This window comes from Gorilla gorilla, chromosome 4, assembly GCF_029281585.2.
Source record: "Gorilla gorilla gorilla isolate KB3781 chromosome 4, NHGRI_mGorGor1-v2.1_pri, whole genome shotgun sequence".
Taxonomy (NCBI): domain Eukaryota; kingdom Metazoa; phylum Chordata; class Mammalia; order Primates; family Hominidae; genus Gorilla; species Gorilla gorilla.
Window position 1 is genome coordinate 116845201 of NC_073228.2, and position 21674 is coordinate 116866874.

Sequence of the window (21674 nt, forward strand, 5' to 3'; positions counted from 1 at the left end):
TTTTTTCCCTGTTTTCTTCTAGGAATGCTACAGTTTCGGGTCTTGCATTTAAGTCTTTCATCCATTTCAAGTTCATTTTTATGTCTGGTATATGATAAGGATCCAGTTCTTTTGCATGTGGATATCCAGTTTTCCCAGCACCATTTATTGAAGGGTCTATTATTTCTCCTCATTAGAGTTTAGTATAGAAAAGTTATGGGGGTATAAGTCCTCTTAATAGGATTTTTTTCTGGCCACCTTGGGTGGTGGGGACATGTTAGGTGGATAGTGAAATCTAGTTAACATATATTCAGAAATTAGTTATTTCACAGAATCTTTTAAAAGCCGTATATTGAGGGACATTAAAAAAGGTACACCATGCCAGCCTGGGCAACATAGCAAGACTCTTGTCTCTACAAAAATTAAAAATGAGCCGGGTGTGGTGGCACATACCTGTAGTCCCAGCTACTTAAGAGGCTGAGGCAAAAAGGTCACTTGAGCCCAGGAGGTTGAGGCTGAAGTGAGCTGTGATTATCACTGTACTCCACTTTGGGCAACAGAATGAGACCATCTCAAAAAAAAAAAAAAAAAAAAGAAAAGAAAAAAGGGGCAGCATACTATAACTTGGTATATCGATCTTATTTGGGCATTATATGGATATATAAAATTTTGAGTTGTCTTGAGAAGTATAAAAGGATTCATGTCCTGGGAAGCCTCATCCTCATTTCAGACTTTCTTTCTGCCCCAGCTTCTTGATGTCTATTCCAAACCTACTTTCTGGTCAAGTCCCTGATCTGTTTAAAAGGAGAGGGGAAAAAATCCCACATAAGTTGGAATTTTGTTGTACTATGATTTGGTAAATTTGGATTTTTCTTTTTTTTCTTATTTTTTTCTTTTGTTTTTTGAGACAGTCTTGCTGTGTCACCCAGACTGGAGTGCAACAGCACGATCTCAGCTCACTGCAGCCTCCGCCTCCTGGGTTCAAGTCATTCTCCTGCCTCAGCCTTCTGAGTAGCTGGGATTACAGGCGTGTGCCACCATGCCTGGCTAATTTTTGTATTTTTAGTAGAGACGGGGTTTCACCATCTTGGCCAGGCTGGTCTCGAACTCCTGACCTTGTGATTTGCCCTCCTTGGCCTCCCAAAGTGCTGGGATTACAGGTGTGAGCCACCATGCCTGGCCAGATTTTTCTTTATGGTGATAAATTCCTGGAAATCTTGGTAAACCCCAGCTTTATTTTTCTGTAACAGAATGCACATAAAGTAGGTAAAGCACATACAGGAGGTAAAGTTACACTCATTTTGAAAGCAAAGGAATGTCAAGGGTCTTAATGGCTGAGATTAAGATTTTGAATATGTGGAAATAATAATAGATTGAAAATGCAGTTGACCACCAGTTTATGGAAAGGAAAATACATATTTTGGTGGTTCTATTTAGGGTTAGAGTCTGGGAAGATAAATATATACTCAAAACTAATTCTTTTGTAACAAAAGGCAAAGGGCAGTATTTGATTTCTTACTAAGGTTACTGAGCTTATTTATTTTGTTTTTTCTTTAAACAGATGCTGTATATGACTTGCCTAGCTCCAATGAAGACCAGTTGCTAGAACATGCCGAGGGACAGCCCGTGGCATGTAATGGACATTGCAAGTTCCCCTTTTCATCCAGAGCCTTTTTGAGTTTCAAGTTTGACCATAATGCTATAATGAAAATCTTGGACCTTTGATAGCAGCGCATGTATTGTAAATGTCCCAGGATCAGAGACCTGTTGCATTTGAGTGGGTGTCTCCTCAAGCCTTACCTTTCTCAGGTGTTTTAAAGAAATGCAGGGAGGCAATGTTTCTGAAGACATTTTCTGTTTATAAGAGAGTAGAAAGAAACACGAGTTTGCACTGTAAATGCAGTTATAATCTTTTATACAGATTTACCTTTTCAGTGTTTAGTACAAGTTTAAGTTGCTTTCTTTGAGGGCATTTATTCTGTGTGACTGTGGGTTTTATTTTGTATTCTGGTTAAGAAAATAATGTATTGAGTTACTGTCAAGTAGCCAAGTTAATGGGAATGCTCCATCTACCTGTTACAGTGATTGCAATAATAGTATATTGGAGTTTTTCAAAGAAACTTAAAGTAATGCCCAATTATTAAATGAACACAAGAGCTGAGATGTCACATTCGTCAGGATTACAGGTGATCTACTTTGGTGGCATTTTGTACTTCTCTCTGCTTCTAATCACTGAGGCTCTCTAATCTTCCTCTGGAGTTTTAGTGAAAGGATTTATTGAGCAGCTTCTGGAATATAATGTGCATGTCCAAAATGAACTCAGCGCTTCAAAAGGACAAAGTCTGTAGCCTGGAGGGGCTTGAGTGGATGGGAGTTGATGCTGTGGTTACATGCAGTCAGTAAACCTGTGAGACTGCTGGAGGAAATGTAGCAGACAGCATGGAGGCTGGGACCCAGCAGCTACTTTGGGTTGTGTCTTTACTGTCCTGCCTCCAACCCTTTAGTCTCGTAGACTTTTGTTCTTGTGGAAATTTCTTCTATATTCCAGTTGTGTAAATATGTATGGAAAACTGATATTACTAGGTTTTATGTTGCATCTCCAGTATTGATCTTTGGAAACTGATGTTATATTAGGTTCCAATTTGCAATAGTAGCAGAGACTGACATGCTTTTATTGACCTGCTAAGCCCCTGGATGATGGAGCTAGAAGGGAAGGGGTATGCTGTTTACCCAAGTCCAAATAAAGCATTTCACTAGGTTACACGTTATGTATATGTGTTACATAACAGTAACATACATAACTCACTTCTAGGAATGTATTTTGCTTCAGGATTTTTAAATTCAAATAAGGATGGCAGTGCCCATTTTAAGGAGGATTTCAGCTATAACTGAGGACAATCACCAGGACGTTAAGGGGGCTTTAGTGTTTTGGCTGCATCTGACCTCATTGAAGGAATTTCTTGGGAGTCGGGAGTGTTTGAGTATATGTGTGTGTGTGTATCTATCATGTGGGTTTTAAAAATCCTTTTTTACAGTGGTATCCACAAAATACTTCTCTGCTTATAAATGTTATTGTAGAAATCTTTATTCTGTGTAGGTAGCCTATTTAATTGGGTTCCACTGAACCTCATGGGACTTTTAAAAGAAGGGCTATTTAAGGAATTCACTTGGTAGTACTTTGCTTTAGCTTTTAAATGGCTTGATTTTAAAGGAAAAATTCTATTTATTAATGAAAGTGTCACCCTTTTGGTGCTCAGCAGGAGAATTCACAATTAAAGCAGTGTGTATAGAATTATGATATTCAGAATCCTGCATCTTTTAATGTGACAAATTTTTGAATCCTGTGACTTTTGCTTTTTAATGCATTATATGATTGTGTTTGGAAGCTTTTACTGTTCTTTTCAGAAATACGGCTGCTTTGCTTGGGTCTCTTCGAGCCATATTTATAGTTGGTCCCAGCATTCCAGACTTCTGGTAAATTGTTAAAGGAGTGAAAATGTAGTTTGCCTGGCAGATGAATAATTTTCACTCATTTATTGTCTTCTGGAAACCATTTAACTTTTACTGTTTTTTATTTTTTTGGTATGTGTTTTTTTTTTTTCTTTTTAAGTGCATACTGTGGCCAGTCTTCCTGGTGCCTGTAGAGTTGGATTTTTCAGCTCTCAATACTGAAGCAAAAGAGATTAGAGTTAGTTACCAGAAGTATGGCCTCTAATGGTGTTGAGCCTTTTCAAGAACCAACAAATTATCTTTGTGATTACAGTACTTTAACTATGGTTAAATGTTATTGCTGTTGCGCTGCTTTATTTAATGCACTGTGGAACAAAATATAAGGGTACTGTTGGGGTGTGATTATGATAACTTCAGGCTTTTAGCTCTCCTCAAAGTTTGAGGTTAAAAAAATGTTAAAAGATGTGAGTTAAAGTTTATGTGTGTGATGTGACTTAACTATGCAGAAAATATTTAAGTTGGATGTACTTGTTTTAGGTACATCTACTATACTTATTCTCTCAAACCTGGGTAATTGTTTCTCAGTGTTCAGGTTACCTTGAGAAAGGCCATGCTTAGCGAACTGGATTTCTCCTTTGAGAAATTTTAGTATGGTTTGAGGAAATCAAGTGATAAAGGAGTATGCTGAATATGCAATAATTTACTTCTACTGAGTGCTGCATTTTAAGATGCTAGATGAGAAGAGTAGTTGGTTTTGCTTCATTATGTTTTATGTCTTTGAGAGAGATACAGGTCTTGGAATTCACTTTTTAAATGTTATGTTCCAACCTTATATGTTCCAAGGTGCAGTGCACTGTGAATCTTTTATTTTTAAAAAATTTGTAGGTGCTTTTATGTATAACTTTAATGATTTATAAGATGCTAAATGAATTGTTTTTGTACCTAACCCATTGTAATCCAAAAGATAAGGGTGTGGTTTACATGCTTTTCAAAAATTTTTGTTAAGAAGTAGCAAATGAGTGGTTTAGGATTTCAAATAGTGATACCCTCCTGAGACATGAGCATTTGGAGAGGCCTGAGAACCTAATAGAACTCATATAGTGTGAGTGAAATTTGATTAAAGATGTTGGAAAATGAAGTTGGATTTTTGTATTCATGTATAAAGGAAAGTCTCCCAGTGCTGTCAAAGGAATTGTGGTTACTACTTGCTGTTCTGAGCTTTGAATATCCTTATTTTTCTATTAAATATCAATTAGTAAGTATAGCTAATGAAGACATATAATGAAAGTAATTTTATGCTGTAAGATTCAGTTGGTACTTTTCCTTTTGAAGGCTTTAGTAATTTGTATGTAATGTCAAATAAAAGGAATTCAAATCTGAGTAAATAACAGCCTCCTACTATAGGAATTAGATTCTTCTATAAAAGTCACCATATTGTGTCCTATAGAAAAGTTAAGGTCTGAGTGCATGTGTGCATTAAAAACATTTCACTACCTATTCTCTCATGGACTTCTCATCCTTTCTTTTTTCATCTCCAACAGTTAAATGGTAAGGAGAGCAAAGTTAATTATAAAAATTAGACATTTTGCCAAGTTACTTTTCTTACCACAATACCCTCTTGGCTTTTTTTTTTTTTTTTTTTTTTTTTTTTTTTTGAGATGGCGTTTCACTCTTGTTGCCCAGGCTGGAGTGCAGTGGTGCAGTCTCGGCTCACCGCAACCTACGCCTCCCGGGTTCAAGCGATTCTCCTGCCTCAGCCTCCCAAGTAGCTGGGATTACAGGCATGCGCCACCATGCCCTGCTAATTCTGTATTTTTAGTAGAGACGGGGTTTCTCCATGTTGGTCAGGGTGGTCTCTCTTGGCTTTTTATCTTTATTTTTGTACCAGTGGACCTTCCTGCTCCCTGAGACTGTTTTGATTGACATCTTTTGTGTTTCTATATTTTCTGAGGCAGTATTTTCTTTGTATGTTAATCATAGTTATAGTAAAGTCAGATTCATTAACTTTTCTTCCTAGTAATTTTGACTTGGATTATTTTCTAGCCTGGGGGATGGGGTTCATATGTGTTGTTGTAACTTTAGATTACTAAGCAAAACAAACTATTTTTTTGTTTGAAGGTATCCTTTACATACCTGTCTGTAGGTAAACAAGTGTTAGTAAAAACAATTTTGTCAAACAGTACTCCTCACAGCTTGGTAAAGTCTAGGTAGAGTTTCTCATTTTGTATTATGTCGTAAGACTTTAAGGTGCATTTTGTCTAGTTGCCAAAAGTTCTAAAAATGAGATTATGATGGGCTTTCTCAGCATCTTTTTGCTTCCTAGAATTGAGTTGCTCTTGAAGTCTTTACTCCTGTGTCAGAAAGATGGCAGATTGCAAATGGGCAGTACAGGCTTTGCCCCATGCTTTCAAAGTAGGATTCTGGATTACAGTTTCAAAAAAATAAGATAGATTATTGTTATAGAATCAAAGTGTCCTGAAGGGAGAAGAATAACTATAGTTGCTGGGCAAAGAGTATAAGAAAGAAACTTTAGAGTATTTATCAATACTTGAGTGCTATATTATGTTCCAGGCTAGAAATGTGATCATTGCATGGCCTAAGTGTAGTCATTCATATATATATGAATATCTATATCTATATGTATAAATATATTTGTATCGCCATTATCGAGTGTTTTCTAGCCCTGGATAAAGTTAATTTTTTTGAAGTATGATTGCCAAGCAATCCAGTGAATCTAAAGTAATTTTTCTCACTTTAAAGACCAGTGGTGAGGAGTCTGGTCCTTCCTGTACTGATACTGTAGAACTCCAGTCAAACTTGAGTGCACTGCTTTCTTACAGGAAGACAACTCAGAACACACAGCCATAATCTGCTTTGGTGTCACTCACATCACAGTGGTTATACATTTGTCCTGAATGGTGATTCATTCCTTTCCATCTAACTTCCTTGTGACAGATAGCATTTACTATTGAAATAGTCTGTAAATAGGGAAAAGAGTGAAAGTTACTCTTATGCATGGGAGTGGGCTTAAAGGGTTGACTTCCACCAGCTGAGTACAAACAAGTGTAAAGAAAAACTATGATAAAGTATGGAGGTCTTGAGAATTGTTCATAATGAAATCTTTAATCTGGGTTATCAGAGTAATGAAATCACCAATAAAAACATTCCATTTATCTTGGATCTTCCGTGGTTAGCAGAGGAGTATGGTCTAGCTGTGTTAGCAGCTTGAAGGCACAACCTAAAAGGAATGAGCTTTCACAAGGTGCTTACGTTAGCTGGGTAGTAGTGGTCAAAGGTACTCTGAAGAGTGAATGCAGAAATCAGTTGCCTGTGTTTGTAATCTTGTCCCACATGGACCCTAACCTTTAGTAGACTTCAGTCTTTTAGTCCAGTAGAAGACAATGGCCCTGAATATGTGTTTTCTGCTTTTTGGTGGAAGGTTTCCTGCAGGTGGTTGGGTGGTTTTTGGGTTATTGGCTACTGTTCGTTCAGTGCCATTTGAAGACCTGTTGTTTCTTAATCCTTTTTCTTGGTGTGACTGGCCAGGAAAAAGTCCATTGAGTCCTTTTTTTCTCCCTGGTGTCTTACCCCTTCTGTAGAATAATCCATCTTTTAAAATTTGTTTTACATCTCTATAGCAAACCTGCCACAGACTTGCAAGCAGTGATTTTATCTTTCCTTCCTGAGAAGGTGATCTCACTTTTGATGTTTGGGTCACCTGTGGACACCTGTGCTCTTTTGAGTCTCAAGGCTTATAGCTTTCACATTGGCTTGGGAACAACAGACTTGTGTGTGGTTCTAGAGTGAAATGGGCAGTGTTCTGCTGGTCCTCGGTCTTTGAGAGGTCTTAGGCAACATCCTTAGTATAGTGGAATTTCTGAGGTCAAATTTAACATTTTAATGTATTCTCCTTTTAGTTCATTGAATCTGAGGTTCTAAATCTGTAGCTTCATTTTGAGCACAAGTCTGCATTGTCATTTTTTAAGAGATTGGCAGGCATATGCTTTTGTGATACTTACGAATAGACTATGGATGGCAGCAAATGAAAGTAAAGGTTCTCAACTGTGAATGAAATTTAGAAAGATAATTCTTCAGCAGTTGGTTGATTAGATGGGTTAGTGCTTTTGGAACATGTAACAGTAGATTTGTATTCTTTATGCACTATACATATGATACGCACTGACAGAAAAGCACAGAAGACATACTGCTAAGAGTTTCTTTGTGCATTTCACTACTGTTCTAGGGGACTGCTGTCTCTTTGGTTCCTTTTAGGTTTGTGTTAGGATGTTGCACAAGTAATCATTTAATGTTAAATGCAAGTGTCCAAAGAAATGAGTCTTAAAGTTCTTTGGTCATATTTCACTTTAGAGTTAGGACAGGAGACAGCTAACCTGACTTCCATTTTATAAATATTAGAAACTTTTTCTTCAGTAACAAAAACAGGGAAGGACAGTAAAACCATGAACTATTTTGCTTTATGTCTGTTTTTAAAAAATAATTGTTTTGAAGTTTGCTTATTAGCTTAATACCTTATAGTACTTTTTAAAAATCATCCTTGGTAATTATTGACTTATCCTAGATCCATGTACAATTCTGACTTTTATCTGTTAGCTTTAATAAAAATTTAAAACAATCTCATTTCAGAATAAAATAAACGGAATTATAGTTCATGTATTAGCATTTTTAAGTGAAGTTCTCTTAATAAGATTGCCTTTTGTCTAACCAAAATAGGGCATACAGATTAGTTTGGATGGGAAAGCGGTAAGACTTTTTAATACTGTGCCTATTTCCAAAACAAGACTTGATGTGGCTTTTTACATTATGCTTTAAAGATGTTAATGGAGGATACATAGTCTTAAAACAATTTGTTTGGGAGTAAGTTTTAGTCGGAAAAAGGTGAAGATATTTATGCTGAGTTATGTTAAGCAGATTATTTTGAGACCTTTTGCTGGTAGACAGAAACTGAGGAAATGTTTCACTAAATATATTATGGTCAATGAAAAAACCGGACTTTAGAGTAAATGTGATAACCAAGTAGATTTGTGAACTTTATTTCTTTAGTAATTATTTTTATCTTATGTGAAATGATTCAACCTTTAATTTTTGCCTAGATTATAGCAGTGTTTTATTTTACCTTATAGGGCATTTTAATGCTTGGAGAAAGACTATAAGTGAATCTACTTCAAGGGATTCTGTTCACGGTAGTATACAGTTCTTGGTGCTCTTTTGGAAATTGTCAAACATTTCCTGATAGCAGAAAAGGAACCCCAAAACACCTGTAGTGTTCACCTTGTTATAAGAACAGAAACATTTAGAACAGGTTTCATTTTGTTTCTAGATTTATGTTGTTGTAGTTGAACAGCAACTGTTTTTTTCCCTCAGTGTTAATGAAAGGATAAAGACTACCTATATTGTTGGGTATGACTATCAAAGGATTTCCAGTGATTCATGTTTGTGAATTGGAGTTTAAATGTTTGCAGGATTACTGTACTTCCAAAGACCCACTAGAATGTCAGCTGTACTCTGTACTCTCCACTGAGAAAATGAACAAAATCCTATGTCTTAACAGTTATGCTCTAACTTTTTGAAAGCTTTTTGATGTAAATAATAGGTTAGAAACTAAAAGCCTTTTAATCTTACAAAATACAATTTGAATGATGGAAGGTTATTCAGATACTGGCTTTCTGTAAAAACATCATTGTGTTAGATTGTTTGTAATGTACTATCAATAAAATTGGCTGCTTGGGCAGTTTTAGTTACCACCTTAGCCTGGTTTTCCGCTACTGTTAACTTACCATCGTAGGTTCTGAGTTGCTCATTATGGTTGCTCTTTGGACCAATAAAAATGGCAAGTATGAGATGAACATGATAAAAGTATGTTTATATAACAGGAAGAAGCTGGGCGCGGTGCTCATACCTGTAATCCCAGCACTTTGGGAGGCTGAGTTGGGTGGATCACGAGGTCAGGAGTTCGAGACCAGCCTGACCAACATGGTGAAACTAAAAATACAAAAATTAGCCGGGCGTGGTGGTGCGTGTCTGTAGTCCCAGCTACTTGGTAGGCTGAGGCAGGAGAATCTCTTGACCCCGGGAGGCAGAGGTCGCAGTGAGCTGAGATCACACCACTGCACTCCAGCCTGCTGGGTGAACAGAGCAAGACTCTGTCTGGAAAAAAAACAAAAACCAACCAAAAAAAAAAAAAAAAAAAAAAAACCCCAGGAAGAAATATTGTGGAGAGTCTCTGCAAAAATGAAAATACCTCAAACAATTAAGTTTGTTGCTTTAAAGCAAGATTATAGTGTAGGGCTTGAGATGTGAATTCATTAGATATTTAAAGTCCAGCAATTCTTAAGTTTGTGCTAGAATCAGGTTTTGCAATAGGAATACTTAACTTTGGATCTCAAGGGGGAAAGAAATATTCTTTTCCATTAGAGACCTCAGCTATATGATAGTAACTTTTATTTTAAATTTTCAAAAGGAGAGTGACTAAGGTGTTATACTTACTGTCAAAGTTACTTTGCTTCCATAGTGAAAACTTGAGAACATTGTAATCTTTCTCTAACAAACAAACAGACGTGTTGCAAAGCTGCTTGCCATCTTGTTGTCCTATATGACTTCCTTGCATTTCCAGTCCTTGATTACATTCCGTTTTAATGATCTTTAAGAGGGGAAAAGACTCTCTTCAATAGATAACTTCCTATTTATGACAAATTTTAAAAAGCCAACTAAAAATGGGCTATAAATGAGGGTTCTTTGGCCATTTTGATCTAATAATAGTCTTACTTCTAGTCCCCCTGCTTTGACTAGGGCTCTTGATTTCATGTAAGCATCATGGATTTGATATATGCCTGCATGTATATCACAGTTCCACAGAAGGATAGCCTTACCCTTTAAATAACACAGTTAAGGTACGCCGTGGAATTAGAAATATTTATTCAGAATATAAGAATGTTTGTAAAATATTATAAATGTCTCTGTATAAATAAATGGAGTTTTTAAAAAACAATTCTATATCAAATAACGCAAAGTAGCTATTTTACAGCAGCTAAAACTAAAGGCATCTGGAAACATTTAAAGAATACAAGTGGAGAATCTAAAAAATTACAAGGTATAGTACAGTGTTAAGTAGCAATTTTAAAATGAGACTTTCAGTACAAACAGTAGAACAATACTGACAAATGCAAACTTAGTCACATGTGCTTTAATAACTGACAATACATTCAAGCAGGTTTTTCTAATTCAAGTGTATAGCACATATTCAAATAATAGGAAACAAATCTCATGCAAAGTAAATAAGTCTTGATAAGATGTCTCTAAAAACTGATTAGAACTAGAAAAGAAGTGGACATATTTTATTATCTTTGCATTACGTTCAAACAAAAGCAGATTATCAGGGGCTCTTACTCACTTGCCATTCCTGACATGAGCACTATAAGTGAATACTATGAGTTCTACAAACAGAACATTTTTCCACATGAATTTGACTTGCAAAAAGTGCAAAAGGGAATGGTAGAGCCAGAATTACTAAGTACGGCATCAGTGTGAATGTGGGGGAAATTTGTATATAACTTGCTTTGTTCTGCTGAGCTGATATTTCACCTGATTAGCAGATGAATGACTGTGGAAAGATGAAATACTAGTCAAGGATGTGGTTTTTCACAGCAGTTGCTATTTCCGGGACTGAATGATTTCTTCCTCTTGGTCACATGCAAAATCTCACCCAGATGTAATGTGATAAACAGTTTACCCAGTGTAACCTTTAAGTAAAAATGTATGGTGATCTGCATGTGAAATTGTCTTTCTCTACACAGGTATTAGCAAAACAAGAATACATGAACAGCTGCTATCAACTTGTATACTTTTTTTCCACTTGTTTATATTTTAACAGCCACTGAGAGATCAGTGATGCTGTGGTGACAGCAGTCAGCATTATTTCTTAGAGAATACAAATGTATTAAGTTAGAGTAATTTCAGGTGTGTTAAACAGGAGCTACTTCTGAAGGCCACAAGTTTGGAGCTTACTTTAACCTGACCTACATAAACATAAGATTTGTAGGATGTGGATAAACTTTAAGAACTGGATAGTGAAGGCGTAATTTTTGTTTTGTAACCAGTTACGCCTCTTCTATAAACTCTATAAGAGTGCTCAAAGGTGAATCAAACTTGTATCATTCCTTGTCAAATAGGCTGTTACCACTGGATAAGAAAATTTGCTTTATGTTTTCCTGAAAAATTTTAGTGCTCTACAAAGCCATCACCTTCTGCAGAAAAAAAATGTTACTTATGCTCCACCTCCCCAGCCCTCACTAAAAACTTTGGTAGCCCTATGGCGGTACCCTAATTAAGGTCAGTGCAGAAATCTCAACCATTACAGAAGTCTCTTACTATTTTGGCTCTCAAAATACTCTAACTAGTAGCTCTGTTTGCTGAATCTAGAAGTAGGTGGAGCTGTAAATAGTTTAATAGAATGATTGGGACATACTCCCAATTAAGAATTTGCAAATGGTTTAAAGCCTTATGGAGGAAAGGACACTTTCAGAAATGTTTTTTTTTTTATAGTCATCTTGATATTTTATCACTTTAAAGCTTGATAATCCAAACTCTTGAGAGCTATTAAGGTTGACTGATTTATAGACCTAAAAAGTGATTGCTGGATAATTCTTGTGGGCCATAGGAACACCTTCAGAAGGGAACAAGCAACTATGGAGGTTCTTTAATTCATGCCAGGGACACAGGCAGTCCAATCTTGATCGGGTAACTACGGTGCACTTTTTTCTTATTTAAAATAATCTAATCTGTATCCAGTTAGGAACCAGAAGACTTTCAGATAGTTTCATGTTTTCCTTAGTGGTAACTTTCTTACTACTCCTTAACAGCTTTTAAGAAAAAGCCTATGGGCTCTAATTTGGACTTCCTTTTGGAGTAGAATGTCAAGGCTCTGACTTAGAAGAGGTCCCTCTAAAATACTGCTGCAGGCTCAGAGAAGACTTAGTGCATGCATCTGAAAGGAGAATTAAGCAATTTTAAAAGTTAAGTGCTAGTTAAACATAACATTTGTTTCAGGCAGCATGGACATTAACTTCAGAAAGCTGACAAGCCAGCCGATGAGGATGATGAAAGTTTCAATAAGGAATCATACTGTGCCCCAGTCCATGACAGGTTTTGTAGCTGGTAAGCTCACACTGATGATGGCACTCCAACTATGGACAGAAGTCTCTTTTGCTTGTGATTTGCACAGTTGGTTTTGTTTGTTTGCCTCAGTCCAACAATGGGAAATATATTCCAAGGGAACTGTGAAATGGGTCCTTTTGCTCTGTGCCCATTTCTTCAAAAGCCAAAGACTGAATTCTGAACAGAGATGGTTACTGACTAAAAGGGGATAACCACTGAGGAAACTAGGAAGAACAATTCAAAATACGAAATCTGAAGGTTTTTAACCTCATACAAATTAGAATCAAGATCATTGTTTACCCTCATTGGAGATGTTTGTTAGAGAAAAATTCAGGTAGAGCCAGGTTATTCACAAAGGAAAATTACCCAGGCACCTGCAAGCATTTAATTTAATCAGTATAGTGCAGTAGCTCCCACAATTAGCATAATCAAGTGCCACCTAGTTCACCTTCAAGGATTGTGTCTTGGGGAGTATTTGAAAAATGAAAGAAAAGGAAAAACTTTTATAGCTTTTTTATTATATGTATTTATAAAATTAACACTTTTGCCTGCAAAATAGTTTTTACCCAAATCATATTTGAAAGTGCTAAACTCAAACTAAGGTCAGGTAGCATGAGTAAAACTGGGGCCCTTAACAGGAGCTGGAGCCGCCTCTGCCTGGGGGAATTAAAGGGCCAAGAAGGGCAGGTTCTCTGATTTTACCTGGAGCAAGAATGGAGACAGAAGTCAGTAGGCAGGATTTTATTCCTGCTTCAGCCACATGTTTCTGTGTCAGTGAAAATGAAAACTGCCCATTTGATGCCTGCTTAATCACAAAAGAGCCATGCACATCCCACTTTGCTCAGGGGAGGACGTTTCCCTAGGCAAGCTGGAAAAATAGTGAAAACTGTTTTTTTTTTTTTTTTGGGCATATGTTTTTCAGCCAAAACATCTTCCTCATGATAAAATGCAACTTTATATGAAAAGTGAAAAATTCTAAAAAAATCACAGGAATGGCCAGGCACATTGGCTCATGCCTGTAATCCCAGCACTTTGGGAGGCCGAGGTGGGTGGATCAGTGGTCAGGAGTTCGAGACCAGCCTGGCCAACATGGTGAAACCCTGTCTCTACTAAAAATACCAAAAATTAGCTGGGTATGGTGGCAGGCACCTGTAATTCCAGCTACTCAGGAGGCTGAGGCAGAAGAATCACTTGAACTCAGGAGGCAGAGGTTGCAGTGAGCCAAGACCACGCCACTGCACTTCAGCCTGGGTAACAAGAGCAAAACTCCATCTCAAAAAAAAAAAAAAAAAAAAAAAAAAAATCACAGGAACTAATTTTGACCAAATGATTGACAGAAACCAGTGAACATTTTCATAGTGATCAAAGCACCCCAAAGCTGGTCCTTCTAGACTGATACCAGTTGATCTGTTGTTTCGTTTTGGAGATGGGCAGCCTCACTGATGGCCTCTCAGTGGTTGCTTTTAGGATACAACTGTCTGCCCTCCGAATTGGTGGCTGGAGTATCCTCCAGCGAACAGAAGGCTGTGGAATTTGTATCATGCTCTGAAAATAGACCTACCTGTAGCTCATGGACATAAAGACTCTATGCAGAAACCTCCTCAACTTTAATTTGTAGTCAGCTATGGCAATGGAACACATTTTTCATAGGGAACTTTGGATGGATTCTCTGGTGCTACAGAAAAAAACAGTAAATGGTCCTTCAAGTGTATCAGTGTAGAACTGAGAGAGAAGAGGTAAAACTGAAACAAAGAATAATGAATTTGTTTTAAGATGGAAGACCTTCCTGAAATAATTCAGTTACTTTGGTACTGCCTAGCCCTGTGAGCATTTTGCTTGAAATTTAACCTTTTAAGCACCATATGCTAACCATCACCATGTATCTGGGGGCAAAAAAGAAGCCTTAACTACCATTCCCTCACTCTGTCCCCGTCATGACAACAGGAGCTAAGTCTTGAACTGGGGGTTACACAGCACTCTTAAGTAGGCGTGATAAGTTTTGCAAAATGTTCAGTATCTCCTCAATGTCTTGTCCTTAGGTAGAGACAGGTCCAGAGCTACAAATGTACCCATGTGGAAGAGATTTGATTCAGCAGAACAGCAATTATGTAGTGCCCTGGGGCGGGAAGTGCTAATAATGTTTCTCAGCTCTTGAAGAAACCCCTGACAGAATTTTAGTTCCACTACAGGTATCAAAAAGATTCTCAGATCTAAGTCTTGGATATTAATAAGGCTCCACTGAGAGGGAGAAATCCCAGAATCAAGAGAGCGCTCCCTTCCCAGCCCTGCCTCCAAAATGAAGGTTGAAGGAAGTTTTTATTCTCTCAATACAAAATTGTTCAGGCACAGTCCTGGTGGTGGTCTGTTTGTAACTTTAGTGTATCTGGGACTGTAAGTAACACCTGTCTACGCTCTTCCCATGACCTGTAACTCCCAGAGATCACCTCTTATGGCCGCCTCTATCTTAAAGTTGAGACCCGGGACTTGGAAACCAAAGCCTTGCTGTAGTAAACAAATCAGCAGTCCTTTTAAATGCTGGAGGCACACACAGGTCTGTTTTCCCATGAAGCAGGAGGAAAGAGGAGAAACGAGATCCTAGAAGACGAGCCCAGCATCTACCAAAAAGAGGATACAATGGAAAATCCTACAGAAACAAATGCCTGGGATCCCACTGATGCACAGCCGCCAGACCAGAAGAGGAGGGGGAGAGTGAGTGCTGAAAGCAGAAACGAGGCTCTGCTGAGCAGGCACAGAACATGTGTTTACACGCTGTTGTGGGCCCAGGAGGGAAGAGCAGGCACCTCTGGATACAGTCCACAGTGTCACCATGGCCAGTCACCCCAAGGGTTGAGTTGGGGCACTCCATTGTCCAAGTGCCAACCTACCTGCCAGCCTTCCCTTTCCTCCTCCTCCCAACAAGTACATGGGCCCTTCTGTCCTCAGTGGCCTGCTGCAGTTTACTTCCCATGGGCAGAACTCCGGTGCGTGAGTGCTGATTAAAGCGAAGTTTCATTGGTGTGTGGCCTGGAGTTCTCCTCCTCCAGCAGAGCTATTCTTTGCTTGAGCATCCTCACTTGGGTCTCATGTCTCTCCACCATGGCCATCATCTGCGACTCTAACTTCTTCAGTTTGTTTTGATGCTTTTTCTTTGCTTTCTCATAGGCAGCCACCAGGTTGCTAGGTGGGAATGAAGGGAAATTGGTATGAAGATTCATCCTAAGTAGCATCGTGACACACCGTCCTGTCCACTGGATAACCAGATCTAATGAGCACTGCTCTGAAGAAAGATCACTCATCCTCTTCGGTAAGAATCTGAAATCTAGTGGTCAGAGGAGGGACAGCACCAGGATGTCAACACTCAACGGCCAGTCACCTACTGGCTTAACCCTGATGAATCTAGCCGGATTGCTAGAGGCTGGTCACTCTCACATATTAGAAAGGGTTCTAAGAGTCAAACCAGCAATCCAAATTGGCCAAGTCCAAAACGGATAAATACAAATAGTGGGTCTATTTGTTGCTCCATGGTTGCTTGCAACATAGTCAAGTGTATCTTACAGGAGAGTACTCCTAAGGCACTGCAATCAAAGTGACCATACCTGGGATGAGAGCAGAGAGGTTGTTCTTGTTCCACCTTCCCTTTATGCTTTGGGCTGGTGGGACTCGGAATATTAAATTAGGCCATAAGCCAATGCTGCAAAGCCAAACATGGAATATACAGGCCTTTGAACTGTTCCCACCAGAGCCTGGTGGTGGGGTATACAGTGAGCCCAGGTAGGTCCATTCCATGTACAGTCATTACCCTTACAGCTGCAGTTCTCCCAGATAGTCTGAGGACTCACCTCAGGGATTTGTAAAACCTATTCAGGAGGTCTGTGAGGTCTTGAGCTTTTATTTCCAACTATAGAGCTGGATGATGCCAGGTGTTCTCAATATACATCCACATAATGTTGACTGCAGAAGCAAATGTGAGAACCTAGCTGTCTTCTATTAAGCCAGACATTAAAGATTTGCAGAATTGTAAGACCAGTGCCACTTTTCTAATTATTTCTTGGAAAATAGTTTTTCATAAAAATGCCATTTTTTTTTTTTGGTAAATGAAATAATAAAAACTTTAAAGAATTTATCTTGGTTTTAGTTCTAACATGAGAAGTATCAATAAATACAACTTACAGGAACAAAAGCTCTCTGAGGTCCTCCGTTTTTTATAGAGAAGAGTCCTGAGCCCAGTCTTAGAGCAGTATTTCCTGAAGTATTCCAGTGGATATTGTCTTGCTCAAATAAATTCCATGGCTAATTTTGTTTGGAAAATACTGGCTTAAACAGATTTTTTATTATATGACTTCTCGGAACCTTTAAGATACGTAATATCAGGAGGCATATACCACAGTACGCTACATTTGGCCAAAGGATGTTGTTACTGAGCATTTCTTAGTTTCCACAGAACATCTTGGGAGATGCCACTCTAAGGAAGACCAGGCTCTTAGAGAGCCAGGTAGGGACTCACCCACTTTCTAGAGTTAGTTCTCAAGAGTTAGGGAAATGTCCGTCCCTGGTGCTGTGTCTACATGTGGGGTGTCAGTCCAAGTACCACAGGTGGAGGGCGGTGGGGGCTGGGTATAGGGAGATTTTTACCTGTTGGCCCGCTTTAGATCATTCACGAACTCTGCGGATTGCTGATGTCGGATTTCACTGCTCTTGGTGAGTCTCTCCAAGGCACTCACCAGCTCTTGAACTCTGGCCTTCAACTTCTTTTCTCTATATTAAAGGAGACAAAATATGCCAGGAGTAGTTTGAGATGATGCTGGAGGTGCCCACTACCTGGGAAGTGGTGACAGAAAGAGGAAGGTTTAGCTTGCAAAGCCTAAAGGCAAGGGAGAGAAAAGATACTAAAGGGCCCAACAGCACTACTGTCACCTGAATGAATTCATTCTCAAATGCAGATTTAAGCCCATTTCTTCAATGACAAGGGCTTTTTAAAGATCTTATGTGTCAAAGAAACAAGACAGGAATTTCTGTTTCTAGTCTTTTAGCTAATCTAGAAGTTCCTTTCTACTACTGGCATACCAGATCCTCAGCAATGAGTGCAGCCTGACCACAAACCCCCATCTGTCTCCATCCCCTTCTTTTTCAAGTGTCCTAAGTATCTCCTGAACCACTCAGATTTAGCAACCTACCTTGAACAGGTCCCCACTCATTGAGACCAGCATGATCCCACCTTGCCAAAAACCAAAAAATTGGTAGAGGGAGTAGATATGATACTCTCTTCATTGTAAGGGTCCTTATTTCCCATGAAATTACATTTGCACTTTTGACTACCTGCCCTCCACAGGCAAAGCGGCTTCAAGTTCTGTGGATCCTCTACTACTTTGGTAACCCAAGCTACTTAGAGTCAGTTCAGGGAGGTTTCCAGTATCCAGTCAGCTCATTGCCTTCCTCTAATTCCCACGAGACCCAGCAGGGAAACACTAATCAAAGCCTTCCCCACTACTCTGACTCCCTTCCAAGATCCTTCTATCACATGCACAGTGTTACTCCACTTAGTAGCACACTCAGCACTATGTCACCGTATTACGTGCTGGAGCCATGAGGCTCCCCCATGGTCGTGTTGGGTTCTAGAGTGGCAAGGACTTTACTTGGTTTGGTTCCCCAATGCACCCCCAGTGCTGAGCACCGTGCCTGGGTGACAGCTTCTAGTGACTGTTAAAACAGCTTTAGAACAACTTACTGAAGGTAATGTATTTGATTCTTTGGGACATATTAAGAAACCAGGATTTAAGGGAAGGAATTCCTTTAAAAAGGACTCACTGTATGTAGAATGTAAATTTGCATGATTAATTTATAAGACAGTTGGGTAGGATCTAGCAAAATAATTAATGAACATGCCCCTTGACTAAGCAACTTCACTTCTAGGAATTGATTTTACAGAGATATCAGGAGCACAGGTTCCTAAAGATACATCACTTATATTTGGATTCACTTAGGCATTGGTTACAGTAATGCCTAATAAAGGGAGACAAGCAGGAAACTGGTTAATCACGGCCTACCCATGCTACTGAAATGCTCTGCTTGAAAAATATTTTTAAAATGCAGATGGAGGGCTGGGGGCAGTGACTCATGCCTGTAATCTCAGCACTTTAGGAGGCCAAGGAATGTGGATTACTTGAGCTCAGAAATTCAAGACCAGCCTGGGCAACATGGTGAAACCCCATCTCTACAAAAAAATATAAAACTTAGCCAGATATGGTGGGTCATGCCTGTAGTCCAAGCTACTCAGGAGGCTAAGTTGGGAGGATCGCTTGAGTCCAGGAGGTCAAGACCAGTGAGCCATGATCCTGCCACTGCACTCCAGCTTGGGTGACAGAGTGAGACCATCTCAAAACAAACAGACAAACAAATCAGATGGCCATGCACTGGCATGGGAGGATATCTGATACATTAAGCAAAAAGGGTGAGTTCTAAAGATGCCATTTTTGTAAAAACTGAAAAGCTGAGTGTGAATATCTGACACTGTAATAAGAGACTAGAAGGTAAAACACAAACTCAACAATGCTTAACTCATGAAGGGGGTTGATGGGAGGCTTTCATTTTCTACTTCACTCACTTTTGCATTGCCAGATATTTTTACAATTTTGTATATTGTCTGTAAAGTGCGAGTTAGAGTCATGTAGGAACGGCATGGGAATGTGACGTCGGGGTAGAAGGCTCCTTTCTGGTGCCCAGATGGTTCAGACCCTGGTTCTCCTTTCCTAGCTTTTCATATATCTAATCTTTTACATTTCTGCCTTTAGCTACTATGAGGATAAGTCAAGCTCTCCGAACTGATCAATGAAGAAAGGAATTACAACATAAAATCCAGGCCTGCTTTTAGGAGAGAGGATGGAAGGGGCAGGATCTTTAAGGGAAGTCTAGCAACCAGCCCTCAGCCCAGAACTCATTTTTCAGTAAGTCCCCCTACCCGCCTCTGCTAAGCTGGAAGGAGCGTGTGTTTTTCCTGGGTCCTAGCAGCCTCCAGGACATCTCGGATCTGGCTGCATTTCCTCCCAGCATTGGAGAGTGGCAGCATTTCCTACCAGCAGTGAGGATGGTGTTGCAGGAGGGGGGCTCCTTTCCTCCCCAACACCTCCCTCGGCCTTCCCAGCAGTCCTCCTCCAGCGGAGGGAAGCCAGGGACTCCTGCTTCCCTCCAGCTAAAAACAGCAGGGAATGGTTTTTTGCCCTACATTTTATTACCATTTAGAGCCCTTTATCTTTCATTCTAATGTTGATTAATAGTGTAAAAGGAAAAAAAAAACTGAAGAGTTAAAAATGTAACCACAAACTCAATAAGAAATTCACAACAAAAAACTCTGGGATGCTACCTAGAGCAGTCAAATCCCCTCCCTCCCCCAATCCTATCCACACTGAGGGAACAGGGAGACTGGAAATCCCAGCCCTTCCACAAGACAAAACGCTTCCTCCCCCAGCACCCAGGCCCTCAGGGGACCAGAGGGAACTTTCTGGATCTGGCAGGCTCCAAAGGAGGACAGAACCCCAGAAGGGCAGGAGAGAGTCTCTCAGACCCAGGCCAAGCCCAGCTTAGGGTTGTGGCGCAGGGGTGGGGAGTAGCCATTGCTGGGAGCTCAGAACTGCCTGGCCTTCAGAAGGGAATGGGAGTGAACCGCGGGGAGAAACCCCAGGAAAGAACTATGATGCTCATTTATTTAAAGATGCAAAGACAAGGCCAAACTGTAAACTTAAACCTAAAATTTGGGTTGATCTGTTTTCATGACAACACAAAAAAATGTAAAATATCTATTTAGTTTAAAAAATACTGATTACAGGGGCCGGGTGCTGTGGCTCACGCCTGTAATCCCAGCACTTTGGGAGGCCGGGACTGGCGGATCACCTGATGTCGGGAGTTCAAGACCAGCCTGACCAACATGGAGAAACCCTGTCTCTACTAAATACAAAATTAGCTGGGTGTGGTGGCGCATGCCTGTAATCTCAGCTACTTGGGAGACTGAGGCAGGAGAATCGCTTGAACCTGGGAGGTGGAGGTTGCAGTGAGCCGATATCGCGCCACTGCACTCCAACCTGGGCAACAAGAATGAAACTCTGTCTCAAAAAAAAAAAAAAAAAAGAAAGATACTGATTACATCTTGAGATATTTTGGACATACTGGGTTACATTGTTATTAAAATTAATTTCATGTGTGTCTCTACTTTTTTCATGGGGCTACTAGAAAATTTAAAATTACATACATGACTTGCATTTGTGGATCATATTATATCACTAGTGGACAGTGCTGCTCTAGAGCAATTGTTTAATGCTGTCAGAGGCATGTGAACCAGAGCAACTCCATCTTAAATAGGAGTTAGGTAAAAATGAGGCTAAGACCTACTGGGCTGCATTCCCAGATGGTTAAGGCATTCTAAGTCACAGGATGAGATAGGAGGTCAGCACGAAATACACGTCATAAAGACCTTGCCGATAAAACATTGCAGTAAAGAAGCCAGCCAAAACAGCAAACCCAAGACGGCCACAAGAATGACCTCTAATCGTCCTCACTGCTACACTCTCACCAGCGCCACAACAGTTTACAAATGCCATGGCAACATCAGGAAGTTACCCTATAACGTCTAAAAAGGGGAGGTATGAATAATCCACCCTTTGTTTAGCATATTATCAAGAAGTAACCATAAAAATGGGCAACCAGCAGCCCCCAAGGCTGCTCTGTGGAGTAGCCATTCTTTTCCTTTACTTTCCTAATAAACTTGCTTTCATTTTACTCTGTGGACTTGCCCTGAATTCTTTCTTGCACAAGATCCAAGAACCCTCTCTTGGGGTCTGGATCGGTAATATTTTCCAGTAACAGCATTACCAGATATTTTCCCTGGCTTCTGACTCAGTAGGTTTGGGTTGAGACCCAGGAATTGCAGTTTAACAAGGGCCCCAGCTGACTCTTGTTATCAGGCAAGCTTGAGGGACTGGCGTAAGGCAGAAGAGTTCCTCACCTGGACCTGAGGATGAGCTTCAGTTACTCCTGGAACTGACTTTCTGAATTTATATGCAAAATTGCAAGCACGGGGCTCACTT

General features: G+C 39.6%; 2 protein-coding genes across 7 annotated transcripts in view; one reads left to right on the forward strand and one right to left on the reverse strand.

The window, feature by feature from the left end:
- DCP2 (decapping mRNA 2) overlaps positions 1-9196 on the forward strand; it is a 44330-nt gene extending 35134 nt beyond the window's left edge. For both annotated transcript variants that reach the window (XM_004042359.5, XM_063706710.1), the window contains one exon: positions 1541-9196. In XM_004042359.5, coding sequence (XP_004042407.2) covers positions 1541-1704 — 164 coding nt within the window. In that variant the 3' untranslated portion in view covers positions 1705-9196. The remainder of the gene's footprint in view (positions 1-1540) is intronic.
- MCC (MCC regulator of WNT signaling pathway) overlaps positions 5321-21674 on the reverse strand; it is a 481477-nt gene continuing 465123 nt past the window's right edge. For 3 of the 5 annotated variants that reach the window (XM_055387453.2, XM_055387452.2, XM_063706709.1), the window contains 2 exons: positions 17233-17355; positions 10346-15777 (listed from right to left, as the gene is read on the reverse strand). In XM_055387453.2, coding sequence (XP_055243428.1) covers positions 15597-15777; positions 17233-17355 — 304 coding nt within the window. In that variant the 3' untranslated portion in view covers positions 10346-15596. Of the gene's footprint in view, positions 15778-17232; positions 17356-21674 lie in introns of all 5 variants that reach the window. The other 2 variants (XM_055387455.2, XM_004042362.5) reach the window with 1 other exon arrangement.